Source organism: Pogoniulus pusillus, chromosome 24 (assembly GCF_015220805.1).
Source record: "Pogoniulus pusillus isolate bPogPus1 chromosome 24, bPogPus1.pri, whole genome shotgun sequence".
In the NCBI taxonomy this organism is placed as follows: Eukaryota; Metazoa; Chordata; class Aves; order Piciformes; family Lybiidae; genus Pogoniulus; species Pogoniulus pusillus.
The window spans coordinates 20,033,153-20,048,911 of record NC_087287.1 but is presented as its reverse complement, the minus strand read 5'-3'; the positions used below and the strand labels follow the sequence as shown (position 1 = coordinate 20,048,911).

The 15,759-nt window shown below is 50.7% G+C and overlaps 1 protein-coding gene across 3 annotated transcripts in view; it reads left to right on the top strand.

The window, feature by feature from the left end:
• KANSL1L (KAT8 regulatory NSL complex subunit 1 like) overlaps nt 1-15,759 on the top strand; it is a 98,615-nt gene that overhangs the window by 73,547 nt on the left and 9,309 nt on the right. For all 3 annotated transcript variants that reach the window (XR_010306806.1, XM_064163913.1, XM_064163914.1), the window contains exons 10-12: nt 2,597-2,721; nt 6,060-6,184; nt 7,639-7,690. Coding sequence is in view for 2 of the 3 variants with exons in the window: in XM_064163913.1 (XP_064019983.1) it covers nt 2,597-2,721; nt 6,060-6,184; nt 7,639-7,690 (302 nt within the window). In the remaining variant the exon portion in view is untranslated. The remainder of the gene's footprint in view (nt 1-2,596; nt 2,722-6,059; nt 6,185-7,638; nt 7,691-15,759) is intronic.

The following is a 15,759-nucleotide window of genomic DNA, read 5'->3' as shown; positions in this document are numbered from 1 at the left end:
TGTTTCATTTGTTGTTCACTGTCATTTGTGGGTCTGGTTTCCTTCCAGACTGCTAAGAGAACTTGTGGGCAGACAGTGCTTATAATTAGTGTTTGCACCCTTCTTATCTTTATTATATTTTAAGCCATCAAATCAAATCTCTACTTGTTAAATGATCAGAAAGTGGCCTGGATGTTCTATCAAATCAAATCATATATCTGCTTGTTAAATGATCAGAAAGTGGCCTGGATGTTCTGTAGAATGATGTGATCATTTAGGGACACAAAAAAGTGGAGTGTAGCATGGTAAAGATCAATAGGATCATAACTCCTGCAAGCCAGAAAGATCAATAGGATCATAACTTCTGCAGGCTGCTAGAATGTAAAAGCCAACAAGATTCTGTTACAGATTCATTGATGTGAACTGCTGGCACAATTCCTCCGAGGCATTTGAAGACAATGAATCACTAAGAGGACAAAATGCATTAGCTTAAAATTTCCCTTGAGAAAGGATTGAAAGTTACCAATGATCAGTTAACACTGTGGAAAAATACACTTCCAGGGAAATGTGACACTGTAAGCTTGGACTGGGAATCACTGCACAGATGATTGAATCAAAAATTGTCATCTGTTCAGGAGAGAAAAAACATAACACCACCAAACCTGCCCCCAGACACAGGCCCCAGCCCCTCTCCTATTGATTAGGAAGTTACTGGAGAGAGTAAAAGGCAGGTTTGGACACACTGGAAACTGCCTCAATTAGACGAGCTGGTTTTGCTGTTCCTTCTTCCCTGTGTGCATTACAGCCCTGCCCTTTGCCTTGCAGCCCTGTGCCTGTCTCTGGGTGCTGTGCCCTGTCCCCTCTCACTAGGGGTGGTCCTTTTTTCCATGCCACTTGCACCCCTAAGCAGTGGCTGCTGCCCCAAAGGCAGACACCAACCCTGTTCCTCGTAGTGCGGCACACGCCGAGATCAACAACTGGAGTGACTTGGGAGCACTAGTGAGAGAGAAAACGTCTTGCCATAAATCTTTTGAAGTTACAATCAGTCTTCTGCCAGTAGTATTTAGTTCTTTGAGTTAATGGAACAAAAAGCAAAAAGCCATGGTAGTTCCCTGTGCCAGAGAGTGCTGTGTGGTGTTTCAGTGAGCAGCAGTTCTAGCTTATTAGTGCTAGGGGTGTAGTACTACATATTTATTCCTAATTTGGGCTCTCTCTAGGAGAAATTATCCATGGGGAAGGTCAGCCTGATGAACAAGGCCAAAAATAAAAGCTGTGTGCCAGGGAGTTGCAGAGCTGCCTGGGAGATGGGAGTTCATGTCCTTGACCCAGCCTGTGCAGTGCAGTCCTCAGCATCAGTCTTACCTCTTTTTTTTGTGTTGGAATTCACTGCTTCTTTTTCTTAGCTGCTGTCTTGAATCCAGATTCTCTCTTCTTGCTGGAAATTAATGTGGAAGGAAAGCAGAACACAGGTGGTTAACTCCTTGCACTGGAACTGAAGGAGGGTAAACAGGAATTACCATTTGCCTGGAGCAATGGACCTCTGCTAGAAGAAACCACAAGTGGAGATCCAGAAACTAATTTTGTTTGTTACCTTTGCTGCCACTTTTGTTTTCGTTAAGAAACAATGAGTGAGGGCTCAGTGAACTGCTACATCAGTGAGATGCAGCCCTGCTTAGGGAGCACTGGGCAGCACTCCTCAAAGCCTGATTGCATTTGCTGTGTGGTTAAGCAATGGCAGCTCCTGAAAAGAGAAGCAGGATTTGTCCATATGAATCTGGTTCCACGAGAAGAAATCCTCTGTAGGAGAAGGATGAGTTTTGTGGAACACCACTGAGAGGCTGAGTAGCAAGTGTTTATTTAGATGGCTTTTTTTAGTGTTCTGTAAATTGTAAGTGGTTAGCTGTGGGCTTCTAGAAAGGGCTTTACTCTTACTCCATGGAAAAACATCCCTAGTCTAATAAACAACAGCCAGTGTGCATCTTTATTCTTGTTACTGCTGTTGCAAGGCAGCTTTAAGGTCTCCCCAGAGTCTTCCCTTCTCCAGGCTGCACACCCCCAGCTCCCTCAGTCTGTCTTCACAGCAGAGCTGGTCCAGCTCTTGGAGCATCTTTGTGGCCTCCTCTAGACTCTTTCTAGCAGCTCTGTGTCCTTCCTATGCTGAGGACACCAGAACTAGAGGCAGGATTGTAGGTGAGGTCTCAGCAGAGCAGAGCTAAGGGGCAGAATCCCCTCTCTTGCCCTGCTGCCCACACTCTGGCTGCAGCCCAGCACACAGCTGCCTGCTGGGCTGCAGGAGGGCACTGCTGGCTGCTGGGGAACTGCTCAGCAGCCAACACCCCCAAGGCTCTTTCTTCAGAACTGCTCTCAAGCCACTCTGCTCCCAGGCTGGATTTGTGCCTGGCATTAGCTCTCTCCCCTCTCTTGAGGACACGATGCCCCAGCAGTGGCTCCTCACCCAAGATACACTCCTTTGGTACCACCTTCGTGGCCCCCTCTTTACCCGAGGTCCAGAACACATCCAGAAGCTGGTAGCTCTAAATGAAAGCTGTCAGTTTGGACAGCTGTCCTCAGTCTAACAAACAGCAGCAGTGTGCATGGCTGTCGTTGTTGTTGGCAGGCGATCGGAACGGCAGGCTGGAGGCACACTCCCTCCAGCAGGCGGAACCAGAGACCCAGGGCGCTTTGGCTGCCGCCGCCAACGCCAGCACCGCTGCTCGGCCCGCCCACGCCACAGCCTCGCAGGTAAGCCAGAAACACAGCCTTGTCCTCATGTCCTCCCTGAGGTATCAGCAGAGAGTGGTGCACGTTAACGAACCAAGCCCAGAGGCATCTGATGCCTAATGTAGTGTTAAATTACAGCGCTGGGCAGTTTTACAGTGCCTTACATGAAGTAATTTACTCCAGACTGAGTATGAGTTCCTCCTAAAACAGACACTTGCTTGTAAAGAGTTCTGCAGGTCATGGAGTGGGAGGGTAAGTTTCCTTTACTGGCACTGAGCCTTTCATTTATTTGTGTTTTCTAATTACATTAAGTACACAGAATCGTGGGATTGTCAGGGCTGGAAGGGGCCTCAAGGATCAGCCAGCTCCAACCCTCTGCCGTGGGCAGGGACACCTCACACCAGATCAGCTTACCCAGAGCCACATCTGCCCTGGCTTAAAAACTTCCAGGGATGAAACTTCCACCACCTCCCTGGGCAGCCTGTGCCAGTGTCTCACCACCCCCATGGGGAAGAACTTCTTCCTAACATCCAATCTCAATCTGCCCTCCTCTAGCTTGGATCGTTCCCCCAGTCCTATCCCTACCTGACACCCTAACAAGTCCCTCCCCAGCTTTCTGGTAGCCCCCTTCAGATCCTGGAAGGTCACAAGAAGAACTCCTCAGAGCCTTCTCTTCTCCAGACTGAACAACCCCAACTCTCTCAACCTGCCCCCACAGCAGAGCAGCTCAGGTCCTCTGATCATCTTTGTAGCCCTTCTCTGGACACCTTCCAGCACCTCCAGATCTTTCCTGTCCCAGGGGCTCCAGAGCTGGGCACAGTGCTCTGAGTGGGGTCTCAGCAGAGCAGTGCAGAGGGGGAGGATCACCTCTCAACCTGTGATTTAAGTTCCCAGTTTTACACAAGGGCTCTTAGGACACTTTTCTTGGTGTAGCTACTTAAAGTGGCCTCACAGTGCAAACACAGGCACAGAATTTGGTAACTCCCAGCTTCACTTTTTAAAGCCTTTTGTGCAGAGCTACAGTAGAGTCTCTGGTGTATAAATTTGCTGCAGAGCACCAGAGCTGTAGTTCAGTGAAGTCCCTGCAGAAACACACTTTGTTTTCTTGGAATTCCTTGGGAATTTCATACCAAGATCCAGATTCTGCTAAGCACAGGGGCACGATGCTGCATTCTGGTGCTCTGTGAACTGTCCTGTTTCAATCTGGTGATGGCTCTCGAGAAGCCCACTTTAAATCCCTGTCCCCCACACAGTTCAGACAATTGATCTTCCTCTTTTTTCACCTTGCTTAGCAGACCATTGTCAAAGAACACCTAAATAAGCATTTTTAATAGACTTGTAGTTCAGCTAAGAACTCAGATCCTGTACCATGGAATGTATGATGATTGAAAACTAAGCTTTCTCCTGTAATCCAGAAACTTCATATTTTGGCCCATGTAGGTTCCATGCTCTAGTTGGCAGAAAGTGTCACCAGCATTCCTGCTGTGATCATAGCAAAGAAATTCTGTGTCTGTCTTTTGCAAACCTTTCAGAACACTGCTTTTACACAGGGTCACAGAGTTGGTGAGGCTGGAATAGACCTTTGAGACCATCACCTCCAGCCTAGCCCCCACCACCCCCACAGTGACCAGACCATGGCACTGACTACCACATCCAGGCTTGCCTTAAACACCACCAGGGACAGTGACTCCACCAGCTCCCTGGGCAGCCCATTCCAGTCTCTTAATTCCCCTTTCCAGCAGAAGTGTTTCCTAACATCCAACCTAACCCTCCTCTGGCTCAGCTTCAGGCCATGCCCTCTCCTCTTGGCACAATTTGCCTGGGAGCAGAGCCTGACCCCCACCTTACTACAACTTCCCTTCAGGTAGCTGTAGAGAGTGCTGAGGTCCCCCCTGAGCCTCCTCTTCTCCAGGCTGACCACCCCCAGCTCCCTCAGCCTCTCCTCAGCAGCCTTCCCCTCCAGCTCCCTCCCCAGTCTCATTACTCTCCTCTGGCCCTGCTCCAGCCCCTCAAGATCTCTCTTGCAGTGAGGGCTCAGAGCTGCACACAGTGCTGGAGGTGAGGCCTCCCCAGTGCCAGTACAGGGCAGAATGACCTCCCTGTGCTGCTGGCCACACTGCTCCTGACACAAGCCAGGATGCCACTGGCCTTCTGTGCCAGCTGGGCACCCTGCTGGCTCATGCCCAGCCACTGTCACCCAGCACTGCCAGGTCCCTCTCTGCCAGGCTCTCTCCAGCCACTCACCCATGTCATGTAGGCTAAATTTAGCTTTGTTCTTTTAGAATTCTTGATTGTATCACACCAAAGAACAGCTCGGGTGGGTGGTCAGTAGGTAATTAGGTGGTTACTTAGTGGATAGTTAGCTGGTTAGTTAGTAATAGATTAGAAGTGGTTGTCTCTGTAGACTGAACGTTCTGAAGAAGGCAGCACTAACTACAGAGTTCTGTATTCTGAATTAAATATATCCCAAAATGAAGGAAGGGAAGTTGGCACTGATCTGAGTCAGAGTTATGCCAGCAAAAGGTACACCTCAGAGATGACAGACTTCAAAAAGTGTTGAGATTCCCCTGGAGGGGAAGTCAGTAGGCTGCTAGAAAATGTGTTCAAGCTGCAGTCTTTTCCCCTCACACAGTTCTAATGTTTCTCATCTACTTTCTTGTTCCTATGATTTGAGCTGATGCATCACTGGATGTTAGGAATAAGTTCTGCACCATGAGGCTGCTGGAACACTGCAACAGGTTGCTCAGGGAGGTGGCTGTGGCTCCATCCCTGGAGATACTCAAGGTGAAGCTTGACAGGCCTCTGGGCAGCCTGATCTAGTTGAGGCTGTCCCTGCTGAGTGCAGAGAGGTTGGACTGGATGAGCTCTGGAGGTCCCTTCCAACCCAGACCTTTCTCTGGTTCTACGAGACTTGGAACTTTCAGAAAGCTTTCCCCAGCAAGAGAGGTAGGAAAATCCACCTCTGTATTGAGACAGAGAGGGGGACCTTAGCCTCACAGCACCTGCACGGTGCTGCTGCTGTTGCTTGCTGCCTCTTTGATGTGTCTGCAAAGCCAGCCTCGGGGCGAGCAGGTCTGTGTGCCAAGGGGAAGTGTCACTGATGGCTCTTGGCTTCTACAGGCCATCAAATTCAGACTACATACAACACGTATAGAAATAACTTTTAATTACAAACCCCACCTTGCATCAAAGGTTATTGTATCAGACACTGAAGCAAGATTCAAGTTTAAGACAAACCAATGTTAGAAAAGCCTCTACAGAGAGGGTTGGGCTGGATGACCTTTGGAGGTCCCTTCCAACAGACCATTCTGTGATTCTGTGATTCTATGATCTGGCCTTGCATTGATTGTTTTATACAGCATCACTCCAGGAGGAGGCTGAGAAGTGAGAGCTCCTACGACATAGACAACATTGTCATTCCAATGTCCCTGGTGGCACCGTCGAAGCTGGAGAAACTGCAGTACAAAGAAATCCTTACCCCAAGGTTTGTTCGTCACCTCCTTAGATGCAAAGGAGGCACCAAAATGAACAGGAGGATGTGAGCTGAGAGTAGCATTGAATGCAGTTAGATCTTTTTATAACAGTAAGGTCATCTCTTCATGTGCTTGGGTTTTTGTTTCCTGAGCACTTCAGCTTGTGTGAGCGGAGTGCTGGGAAGGCTGGGGACAGCTGCTAGCACAATGAAGTAGTCTGATGCACATGGGGAGGGGGGGCAGAGGCACAGGCTGGCCACAAATACAAGTGGGGTTGTATCATCTTAGTTGTACTCTGGTATTTGTGGCCTTAAATGTGGCACCAGGCTGAGGTGCAGAGAATGGTGGCTGAGGGTTGCTCTTTTTTGTGTCCTAAGGCTCACAAGGAAGTAGTTAACTCTTCAGTGAATTAAGCAGGGGTGCGGTTAGCATGTGTATTTAAAAAGCCTCCGTTCTCAGCCAGCAGCAGCAGCTGATTGCTGTCCTGCAGTGTAAAGCTACAGTCCATGATTCTAGAGACATCTCTCTTCTTATCGTGATTTATTTCATTACAAAACCCTCATCAGATTGCAGTGACTCAGGAGCCAGGCGCCCCAAGTGGCTGCATGCATTTGCTCCCTGTTTTACATCTCTCCCTTGTGTTTCCTTCGCTGTCGTCTGCAGAGCTGAAAATGTTCAGACGACAGTGGCTAAGGGAGAAAGGAGAGCCAGGGGCAGGGTTTGGGCTGGGGCTAGGGTTCAGGTTTGGAACAGGGTTAAGGTTTGGGTTAGGGTCAGGGTTAGGATTAGGGTCAGGGTCAAGGTCAGTATTAGGATCAGGGTTTGGATTAGGGTTAGGGTTCAGGTTAGGGTCAGGGTTGGTATTAGGGTCAGGTTTACGATTAGGGTTATGGTTAGGATCAGGTTTAGGCTTGGGATCAGAATTAGGATTAGGGTCATGTTTAGGATTAGGGTCAGAGTTAGGGTTTGGGCTAGTGTTTGGGTTCAGGTTATGGTCAGAGTTAGGGTTTGGGCTGGGTTCGGGTCAGGGTCAGGGTTAGGGTTTGGGTTTGTGTCTGTGTTCATGTTAGGTTTACTGCTAGGGTTAGGTTTAAGGTTTGGGTTCTGGTTCGAGTCAGGGTTAGGGTTTGGGTCTGGGTTCAGGTTAGGGTTAGGCTTGGGTTATAGGTTCTGATTAGGATTCAGGTTAAGGTCAGGGTCAGAGTTTGGATTTGGGTTAGCGTTTATGTTTGGGTTAGGTTTAGGGCTAGGGTTTGGGTTAGGGCTAGGATTTGGTTTAGGGTTAGAGTTAGGATTGAGAAAGGAAAGGCTATTTCAGACACATTTGAAAGCAGGTTCGAAACAAGAGCAATGCTGAAGAAGGGAGGAACTGACAGTGTAGGGTAGAGAGAGAAGAGTCCTCATTGGTGAAATAGTGGAGAAGCATTTAGGTAAATGAATCTGACTTTGCTTGTCTCGTTTCTAGCTGGAGAGTCGTTGAAATTCAGCCTTTAGAAAAGTCTGCAGATGAAGAAGAGGTAGGTGGTGTTTTCATTAAACCACCAGCTTTAATTATAGTGTATAATTGGGATAACTGTTTATTTTTCTTTTCCAAAGTCACTGACTCCATGCAAGTTTCACATCTCAAAACCAAAGTATTAAGAATCAGGTTGTGAAAATGTGCCCTGTCCCAGGCTGCTCAGCTCTGTACTGGATGATCCAAATGTGAGACTGCTCCTGGACAGTCATTGCCCAGTGAGGCGGTGGAGTCACGGTCCCAGGATGTGTCAAGATGCTGTAGATGTGATGCTGCAAGATACAGTTCAGTGGTATTGGGTGATGGTTGGACTTGGTGATCTTAAAGGCCTTTTCCAACCTTAATGATTGCTCACTTGTTTGTTCAGTTCTTCTGTGCCTTGCTGTCGGTGCAGTCAGCGCTCCCAAGGCCCCTGGGCACTGTGCTGCTTGGGCTGCCAGTACAACTGTCTCTTGGGAGGTGCCTGTGCTGTAACATCGTGTCCCTCTCTCTCACCCTTTGCTTTGACAGCCAGTTCCCAGCACCTCCTGCTCCTCAGTGCCTGGGCATTTTGTCCATGGGCCCAGCAGATTCTCTTCAGTTTCTCCTCAGTGGGCATTTTCCTGCAGCCCTCCTCCTGTTGGGCGCAGACTTCTGCCCGCGTTGCAGGAACAAAGTAACCTTCAGCATTTCCTGCTTGTCTCCTGAGCCAGGCTTGCACATGGTGTGCTGCTGCTGCTTCCCCCAGGCACAGCACTCTGCCCCTTTGTCTTCCAGGAAATGGCTCTGGACTTGGCAGCTGGGGATCCTTTTCTCCCCAAATCGGGGAGCTGAGGCATTTCCCAACCCCCACTACGAACACAGCAGCAGGTCTGGTCCCTCGGCTGGTTTTCTGCTCTTCCAATCTCCTTGTGGCTCCTTTTCCAGAATCTTGCCTGTTTTGCTGTCCTTGGGACAGCTCAAATCTCCCTCCAGGCTCTGCTATAGGCCACTGCAGGCCTTGTCTGCATGCCTTCATCCACAATATCTGCTCATGAGCAAGTGTTTCAGACAATCTCTACCACTGGGGTGCCTTAGCAGTAGAAGATGCTCTTCGGTAGCTGTAAAGAAAGTTATGCTTAACACAGGAAACACCAGAGGCCATTGTGCCACTCCCTGGAGCAGACAATGTCCCCTCCACAAAGGCACTGCCTGCCTTGCAGTTTTACCAGGGCTGGAGCTGCCTGCTCCGTGGAAATGAACCTTTCATTTAGGAGAGCATCACAGCCTCAGCTCCCTGCTTGGTGTAGCTGTACTCTTTTGGCACCATCCTCTTGGGTCACAAGGGAGAGAGAAGCTTCCTCTGTCCTTGCCTTTTCTCAGGCACTTGAGAAATTCTTGTGAAATCTGCTGGGCAGATTCTGTCACCTCCAGCAGTGAATTTGCTTTGCTCTCATCTCTGCTAGCTGGAAGCCTGATTTTCTTTTGTGGTGAGAAGGTCAAATTACACATGGAGGAGAACTCTCCTGCAAGAATGCTTAATTAAACTATTTGGAGAGTAATTAATAGGACAGGAAGGGTGCACTGGCTGGTGAGAATCGGCTGCTCATTGCTGTCTCTTCATCCTGCTGCCTCTGGGGGTGGAAAGTAGAATTCAACAGTGATTTACCTTCAGGGGCTCAGGGGACTTGCTTGGAGGGCTCAGGATATCTTGCTTAGGTTTCAGGTCCATACAGCCAGACTTCGACGTGCTGGAGGGCAGGAAGAAATTGAATGAAATTCAACAAAGGCAAGTGTAGTCTTGCACCTGGGAAGGAGCAGCCCCAGGGATCAAGATGGGCTGGGGACTGACCTGCTGGAAAGCAGTGAAGGGAAAAAGGATCTGGGTGTCCTAGTGAACATGAGCCAGCAATGTGCACTTGTGGCCAGGAAGGCCAATGCCATCCTGGGCTGCATTAGAAGGGCTGTGGTTAGGAGGTCGAGAGAGGTTCTCCTGCCCCTCTGCTCTGCCCTGGGGGGGCTGCACCTGGAATATTGTGTCCAGTTCTGGGCTCCTCAGTTCAAGAAGGACCTCAGGGAACTGCTTGAGAGAGTCCAGCACAGAGCCACAAAGATGGTTAAGGGAATGGAACATCTCTTATGAGGAGAGCCTGGGGGAGCTGGGGCTGTGCTGCTTGGAGAGGAGAGCCTGAGAGATGACCTCATCCATGGTTACAAATATTTAAAGGGTAAGTGGCAGGAGGCTGCAGCCAGGCTCTGCTGGGTGATGCCCAATGACAGGGCAAGGGACAATGGTGGAAGATGAGGCATTGGAAATGTCATTTAAACATGAGGAGGAATTTTTGCCCTGTGAGGGTGCCAGAAGCCTGGCACAGGCTGCCCAGGGGGGTTGTGGAGTCTCCCTCTCTGAATATCCACCTGTATGTGTTCCTGTGTGGTCTGGTCTAGGTGATCCTGCTCTGGCAGGGGGGTTGGAGCTTTGGAGGTACCTTCCAGCCCCTGACATTCTGTGATTCTGTCCTGATTCATAGAATCACAGAATCAATCAGATTAAAAGAGAACTCCAAGCTCAGCCAGCCCAACCTAGCACCCAGCCCTGCCCAACCAACCAGACCATGGCACTAAGTGCCCCAGACAGGCTTGGCTGCAACACCTCCAGCCACGGCCACTCCACCACCTCCCTGGGCAGCCCATTCCAATGCCAATCACTCTTTCTGACAACAACTTCCTCCTCACAGCCAGCCTAGACCTGCCCTGCCACAGCTTCAGACTCTGTCCCCTTCTTCTCTTGCTGGCTGCCTGGCAGCAGAGCCCAACCCCACCTGGCTACAGCCTCCCTGCAGGCAGCTGCAGACAGCAATGAGCTCTGCCCTGAGCCTCCTCTGCTGCAGGCTGCACACCCCCAGCTCCCTCAGCCTCTCCTCACAGGGCTGTGATCTAGGCCCCTCCCCAGCCTTGCTGCCCTTCTCTCAACACCTTCCAGCACCTCAACAGCAATCTTGAACTGGGGAGCCCAGAACTGGACACAGCACTCAAGGTGTGGCCTGAGCAGTGCTGAGCACAGGGGCACAAGAACCTCCCTTGTCCTACTGCCCACACTGCTCCTCAGCCAGCCCAGGATGCCATTGGCTCTGCTGCCCACCTGGGCACTTCTGCCTCCTCTTCAGCTCCTCTCTCCCAGCACCCCCAGCTCCCTCTCTGCCTGGCTGCACTTGGCCTTGTTCAGTCTCATCCCATCGGCCTCTGCCCACTCACCCAGCCTGGCCAGGGCCCTCTGCAGGGCTCTCCTACCCTTAAGTACTTCTGTGTACGTTCAGGTGCTTCTGATGTATTTTGCTGGAGGGACTTCAAGGTGTCTCTCGGTGTGGCTGCTGGGCTAATGGCTCGTTTAGTAGCCCTCCCAGTACACTTGCATTTGGCAGGACCAGCTGATCTTGTGTGATTCATCCTTGGGCCAGGAAATAACTCGAGTTAACAGTAAAGCAGCTTTGCCTCCTGCTGTGGTCAACTGCTTCAGTATTGTCTGTCAGCTGCTGAGAGAGATGTCAGACAGAGGAGAACACTAAAGATCTTGTTTGGGTAAATCATCCTTTCCCAGGCTTTGCCCCTTTCTTTTGGGATCATGTTAATGGGTTTGGAAGTTTTTCAGAGTGCTGAAAAAGGTGGTTGGCTAATGAAAATTCTTCCTCTTCCTTGCTTTAGGTTTTAGGCTGAGTTAAATTTGTTAGTGAGCAAGCATGCAAAAATACAGGAGCAAACAGCAGCCTCACCTCTCAGCTCACACTCGGATGCTCCTGAAGGTGCTTCTTGCATTAAAATCAAGGCAAGCTTCAGCAGATCGTTCATGACCAGCAACAGAACACAGTCAACAGAAGGGGATAGAGTCTCAAGCTGTGCCAGGGCAGGTCTAGGCTGGCTGTGAGGAGGAAGTTGTTGTCAGAGAGAGTGATTGGCATTGGAATGAGCTGCCCAGGGAGGTGGTGGAGTGGCTGTGCCTGGAGGTGTTGCAGCCAAGCCTGTCTGGGGCACTTAGTGCCATGGTCTGGTTGGTTGGGCAGGGCTGGGTGCTAGGTTGGGCTGGCTGAGCTTGGAGTTCTCTTTTAACCTGCTTGATTCTATGATTCTATGAAGGACAAGAGAGGGCAAAAAGTACTTTCAGCTTTTATGCAGAGTAAGCTTTTTCTTGGCTTGCCACTGAGTATCAGCCTGTGCTGGTAGTGTATAATAATCTCTTTTCTCCCTGTGTTCTGCGTGGCCGAATTTAGAACCTCTGGAGCTGCTGCTGTGTCAGGCAGCAATTAGGGATTTCTTCCACTTGAGATCTTTTATCTTTTCTTTCTATTTTTCCCTTTGCTCTTCTCCATTTCAATGCAACAACTTGTATCCATGCAATAAACTTGCACAAGATCAGAATTTTCCACAAGATACAGAACCAGTAGGGCCAGGAATTCCTCATGTTGTGCAGGAGCCAGACTTTTCAAGGACAGGAATCAGCACTTACAGAAAACCTCCCTGGGCAGCCCATTCCAATGCCAGTCACTCTCTCTGCCAACAACTTCCTCCCAACGTCCAACCTAGACCTCCCCTGGCACAGCCTAAGACTGTGTCCCCTTCTTCTGTTGCTGCTTGCCTGGGAGCAGAGCCCAACCCCACCTGGCTACAGCCTCCCTGCAGTGAGCTCTGCCCTGAGCCTCCTCTGCTGCAGGCTGCACACCCCCAGCTCCCTCAGCCTCTCCTCACAGGGCTGTGCTCCAGGCCCCTCCCCAGCCTTGCTGCCCTTCTCTCAACACCTTCCAGCACCTCAGCAGCTCTCTGCAAGGTGTGGCCTGAGCAGTGCTGAGCACAGGGGCACAAGTACCTCCCTTGTCCTGCTGCCCACACTGCTCCTCAGCCAGCCCAGGATGCCATTGGCTCTGCTGCCCACCTGGGCACTGCTGCCTCCTCTTCAGCTCCTCTCTACCAGCACCCCCAGCTCCCTCTCTGCCTGGTTGCTCTCAGCCACTCTGGCCCCAGCCTGTAGTGCTGCTTGGGGTTGTTGTGGCCAAAGTGTAGAACCCTGCACTTGGTCCTGTTCAATCTCATCCCATTGGCCTCTGCCCACATGTCCAGCCTGGCCAGGTCCCTCTGCAGGGCACTGCTACCCTCCCAACAGATCCACAGCTGCTCTTGTAAATAGAATTTCTCTTTAAAACTTCCAGTCAGTTTGCAGTATCCTCATTGTCACTCCTGACAAGGGGCAGGGGTCGATTCTGTTCTCCAGAAGTGAGCATGCTCCTGGCCCAGAGTGGAATGGAATGGCTGTGGCTGCTTTAAGGCTCGGGAGGCTGTGGCTGCTTTAAGACTCGGGAGGCTGTGGCTGCTTTAAGGCTCGGGAAGCTGTGGCTGCTTTAAGGCTCGGGAGGCTGTGGCTGCTTTAAGGCTCGGGAGGCTGTGGCTGCTTTAAGGCTCGGGAGGCTGTGGCTGCTTTAAGACTCGGGAGGCTGTGGCTGCTTTAAGACTTGGGAGGCTGTGGCTGCTTTAAGACTCGGGAGGCTGTGGCTGCTTTAAGGCTCGGGAGGCTGTGGCTGCTTTAAGACTCGGGAGGCTGTGGCTGCTTTAAGACTCGGGAGGCTGTGGCTCTGCCTTTCCTTGTTGCTTTTGCTTTTAGTTTGTTTTGTCCAGGTTGAAGGCTCTGTCACGGCAGGGTTGCGAAGCGATGCTCGGGTTTCTTTTGTAGATGCTTGAGTGAGGAGCAAAGCTTTGGAAGCATTCAGTGTGTGGTTGGTTTTCGTGGCATATGACTCAGCTTTTCCTGTGAAGCCAAAGACCGAAAGCCAGACCTTGCTGTTTTGAGAACCTTTCAGCAATATTCCTGCTGCTATTCAATATTAAATCACAGTGTCTTGTAGCTTAACTGGATCCAAGTCTTAGGTTGCTTGAAGTCTTTTCCTTGCAGTGAAATCGTTAAGTCATGATTAGCCTCACAAAGAGGCCTTCCTCATAGCCCTTCCTCTCACCAGCACTGCCAGGGCTGACACTTCTTTTGTCCTTTTCCCACACAACCCTGGTGGGGGTGGGGAGGAAATATCAAATTTCCCCAGCTATAGCAACTTGAAGTGAGCCTAAAGTTGGTGGAGCTCAGATAAAAGTGTTACAAAGCTGAGGATGGGGCAGAGGCTGCATCAGACCTTTCCTGCCATGGAGTGATTTATCTCTAGAACAAAGAGTCGTTTCTGGAGAGGAAGGTGTTCTGCTTGCTGTTACTCTTCAAAGGAATGGGCTAAAATTCCATTTTCAATAAACAAGTAGTTAAATCTGCTGTCCCCAAGCTGTGGAAAAGGATCAGTAAGGCTTAGTTCTGGATTTCTCACCACTCTTCTCCTGCAGAGGAATGTGGACTCAGAGTTTGGCAAGGAAGCTTTGTTACAAATGAAGCTGCTTCCCAGCGAGGAGTTTGGGCAATTGGCTAAAAAAAAGTATTTTCAAAGTCTTCTGAGCTTTTCTTTCCTAATCTTCTTTTGTTCCCACTTCAAAGGAAGTCTGAGCAGCCAGAAAAAGGCCGAATTTCCCCTGAGGGAATAGCACTTCTGTAGTTGGTAAAGTTCTCCCTTTCACGCTATACATCACTGCCCTTGCAAAGACAGAAGCTGAACTGAGATGCAGCCCAGTGCCACCCCAGTGGCAGAGCTGGCCAATCCCAGAGAGGAGGAGAGCCATGAGATTGACTTGCATGAAAGGAAACCAGCAGCTAGCAAAGTGGTTGTGTTTAACATAAATAAATAAAAGCAGGGAGGAGTCTTCCAAAAGCAGCCATGAGATGGGCAAACAGAGCAGGCCTGTTTGGCTGGAGATTGCTGCGCAGTGCTGGGCTGAAGAGGTGGTAGGCAGCAACCTACTCTAGCAGCCTTGCTCTTGCAAGGGGTCTGTGGCTGATCCAGGGAGCAGTGAAGTCAAAGAATCACATCCAGGCTGGCACAGCCCCTCAGGATCACCAAGTCCAGCCCAGAACCCTGCTCTGCAAGGTGCACCCTAAACCACATCCTCAAGCACCACAGCCAAACCACCTTGAAACACAGCCAGGCTTGGGCACTCCACCACCTCCCTGGGCAGCACATTCCAGTGCCTCACCACTCTGGCTGGGAAAAAATCCTTCCTCATGTCCACTCTAAACCTGCCCTGCTGCAGCCTGAGGCCATTGCCTCTTGTTCTCTGGCTAATGCCCTGTGAGAAGAGGCCAGCACCAACCTCTCCACAAGGGCCTTTCAGGAGCTGTACAGAGCCAGGTCTCCCCTCAGCCTCCTCTGTTTCACACTAACCATCCCCAGCTCCTTCAGCCTCTCTTCACCAGATTTATTCTGCAGGCCCTTCACAGCTTCCTTGCCCTCCTCTGCACTGCCTCCAGCACCTCCATGTCTCTCTTGTACTGAGGTGCTCAAAACTGGACACAGCCCTCGAGGTGTGGCCTCACCAGAGCAGAGCCCAAGGGGACAATCCCCTCCCTGCTCCTGCTGGACACAGCATTTCTGACCCCAGCCAGGATGCCATTGGCTTTCTTGGCCCCTGGGCACACTGCTGGTCACATTCAGCTGCTTGTCCACTACAACCCCCAGGTCCCTTTCTGCAGGCAGCTTTCCAGGCGCACTGCTCCAGGCCTGCAGTGCCGCTTGGGGTTGTTGTGGCCCATGTGCAGGACCTGACACTTGGCCTTGTTGAAGCTCATCCTGTTAACACTGGCCATGGATCCAATCTATCCAAGGCCCTCTGCAGAGCCTCCCTGTCCTGGTGCAGATCAACTCTGCCACCTCACTTGGTGTCACCTGGGCACTCACTGCTGGCACACTGTGTCTGCACCAAGGGCATCAATAAAGATGTGAAACAGAAGTGCTCCCAGCACTGAGCCCTGGGGACACCACTGGTGCCTGGCTGCCAGCTGGGTTTAACTCCAGTCTTTGAGACCCTTTACACTGAGCACATCAAATTGCTTTGTAGCACCATAGTTCATGTCCTGCTGCCTAGGTTGGAAATGTGTTCTCGGGCAGGCCTGGTGCCACAACCAGACAGTTTACAGCAGCATAAATGCATTTCACTCACTTGTCTCCATGATGGTCATGAACTGCCTCAGTGCTGCAGGAT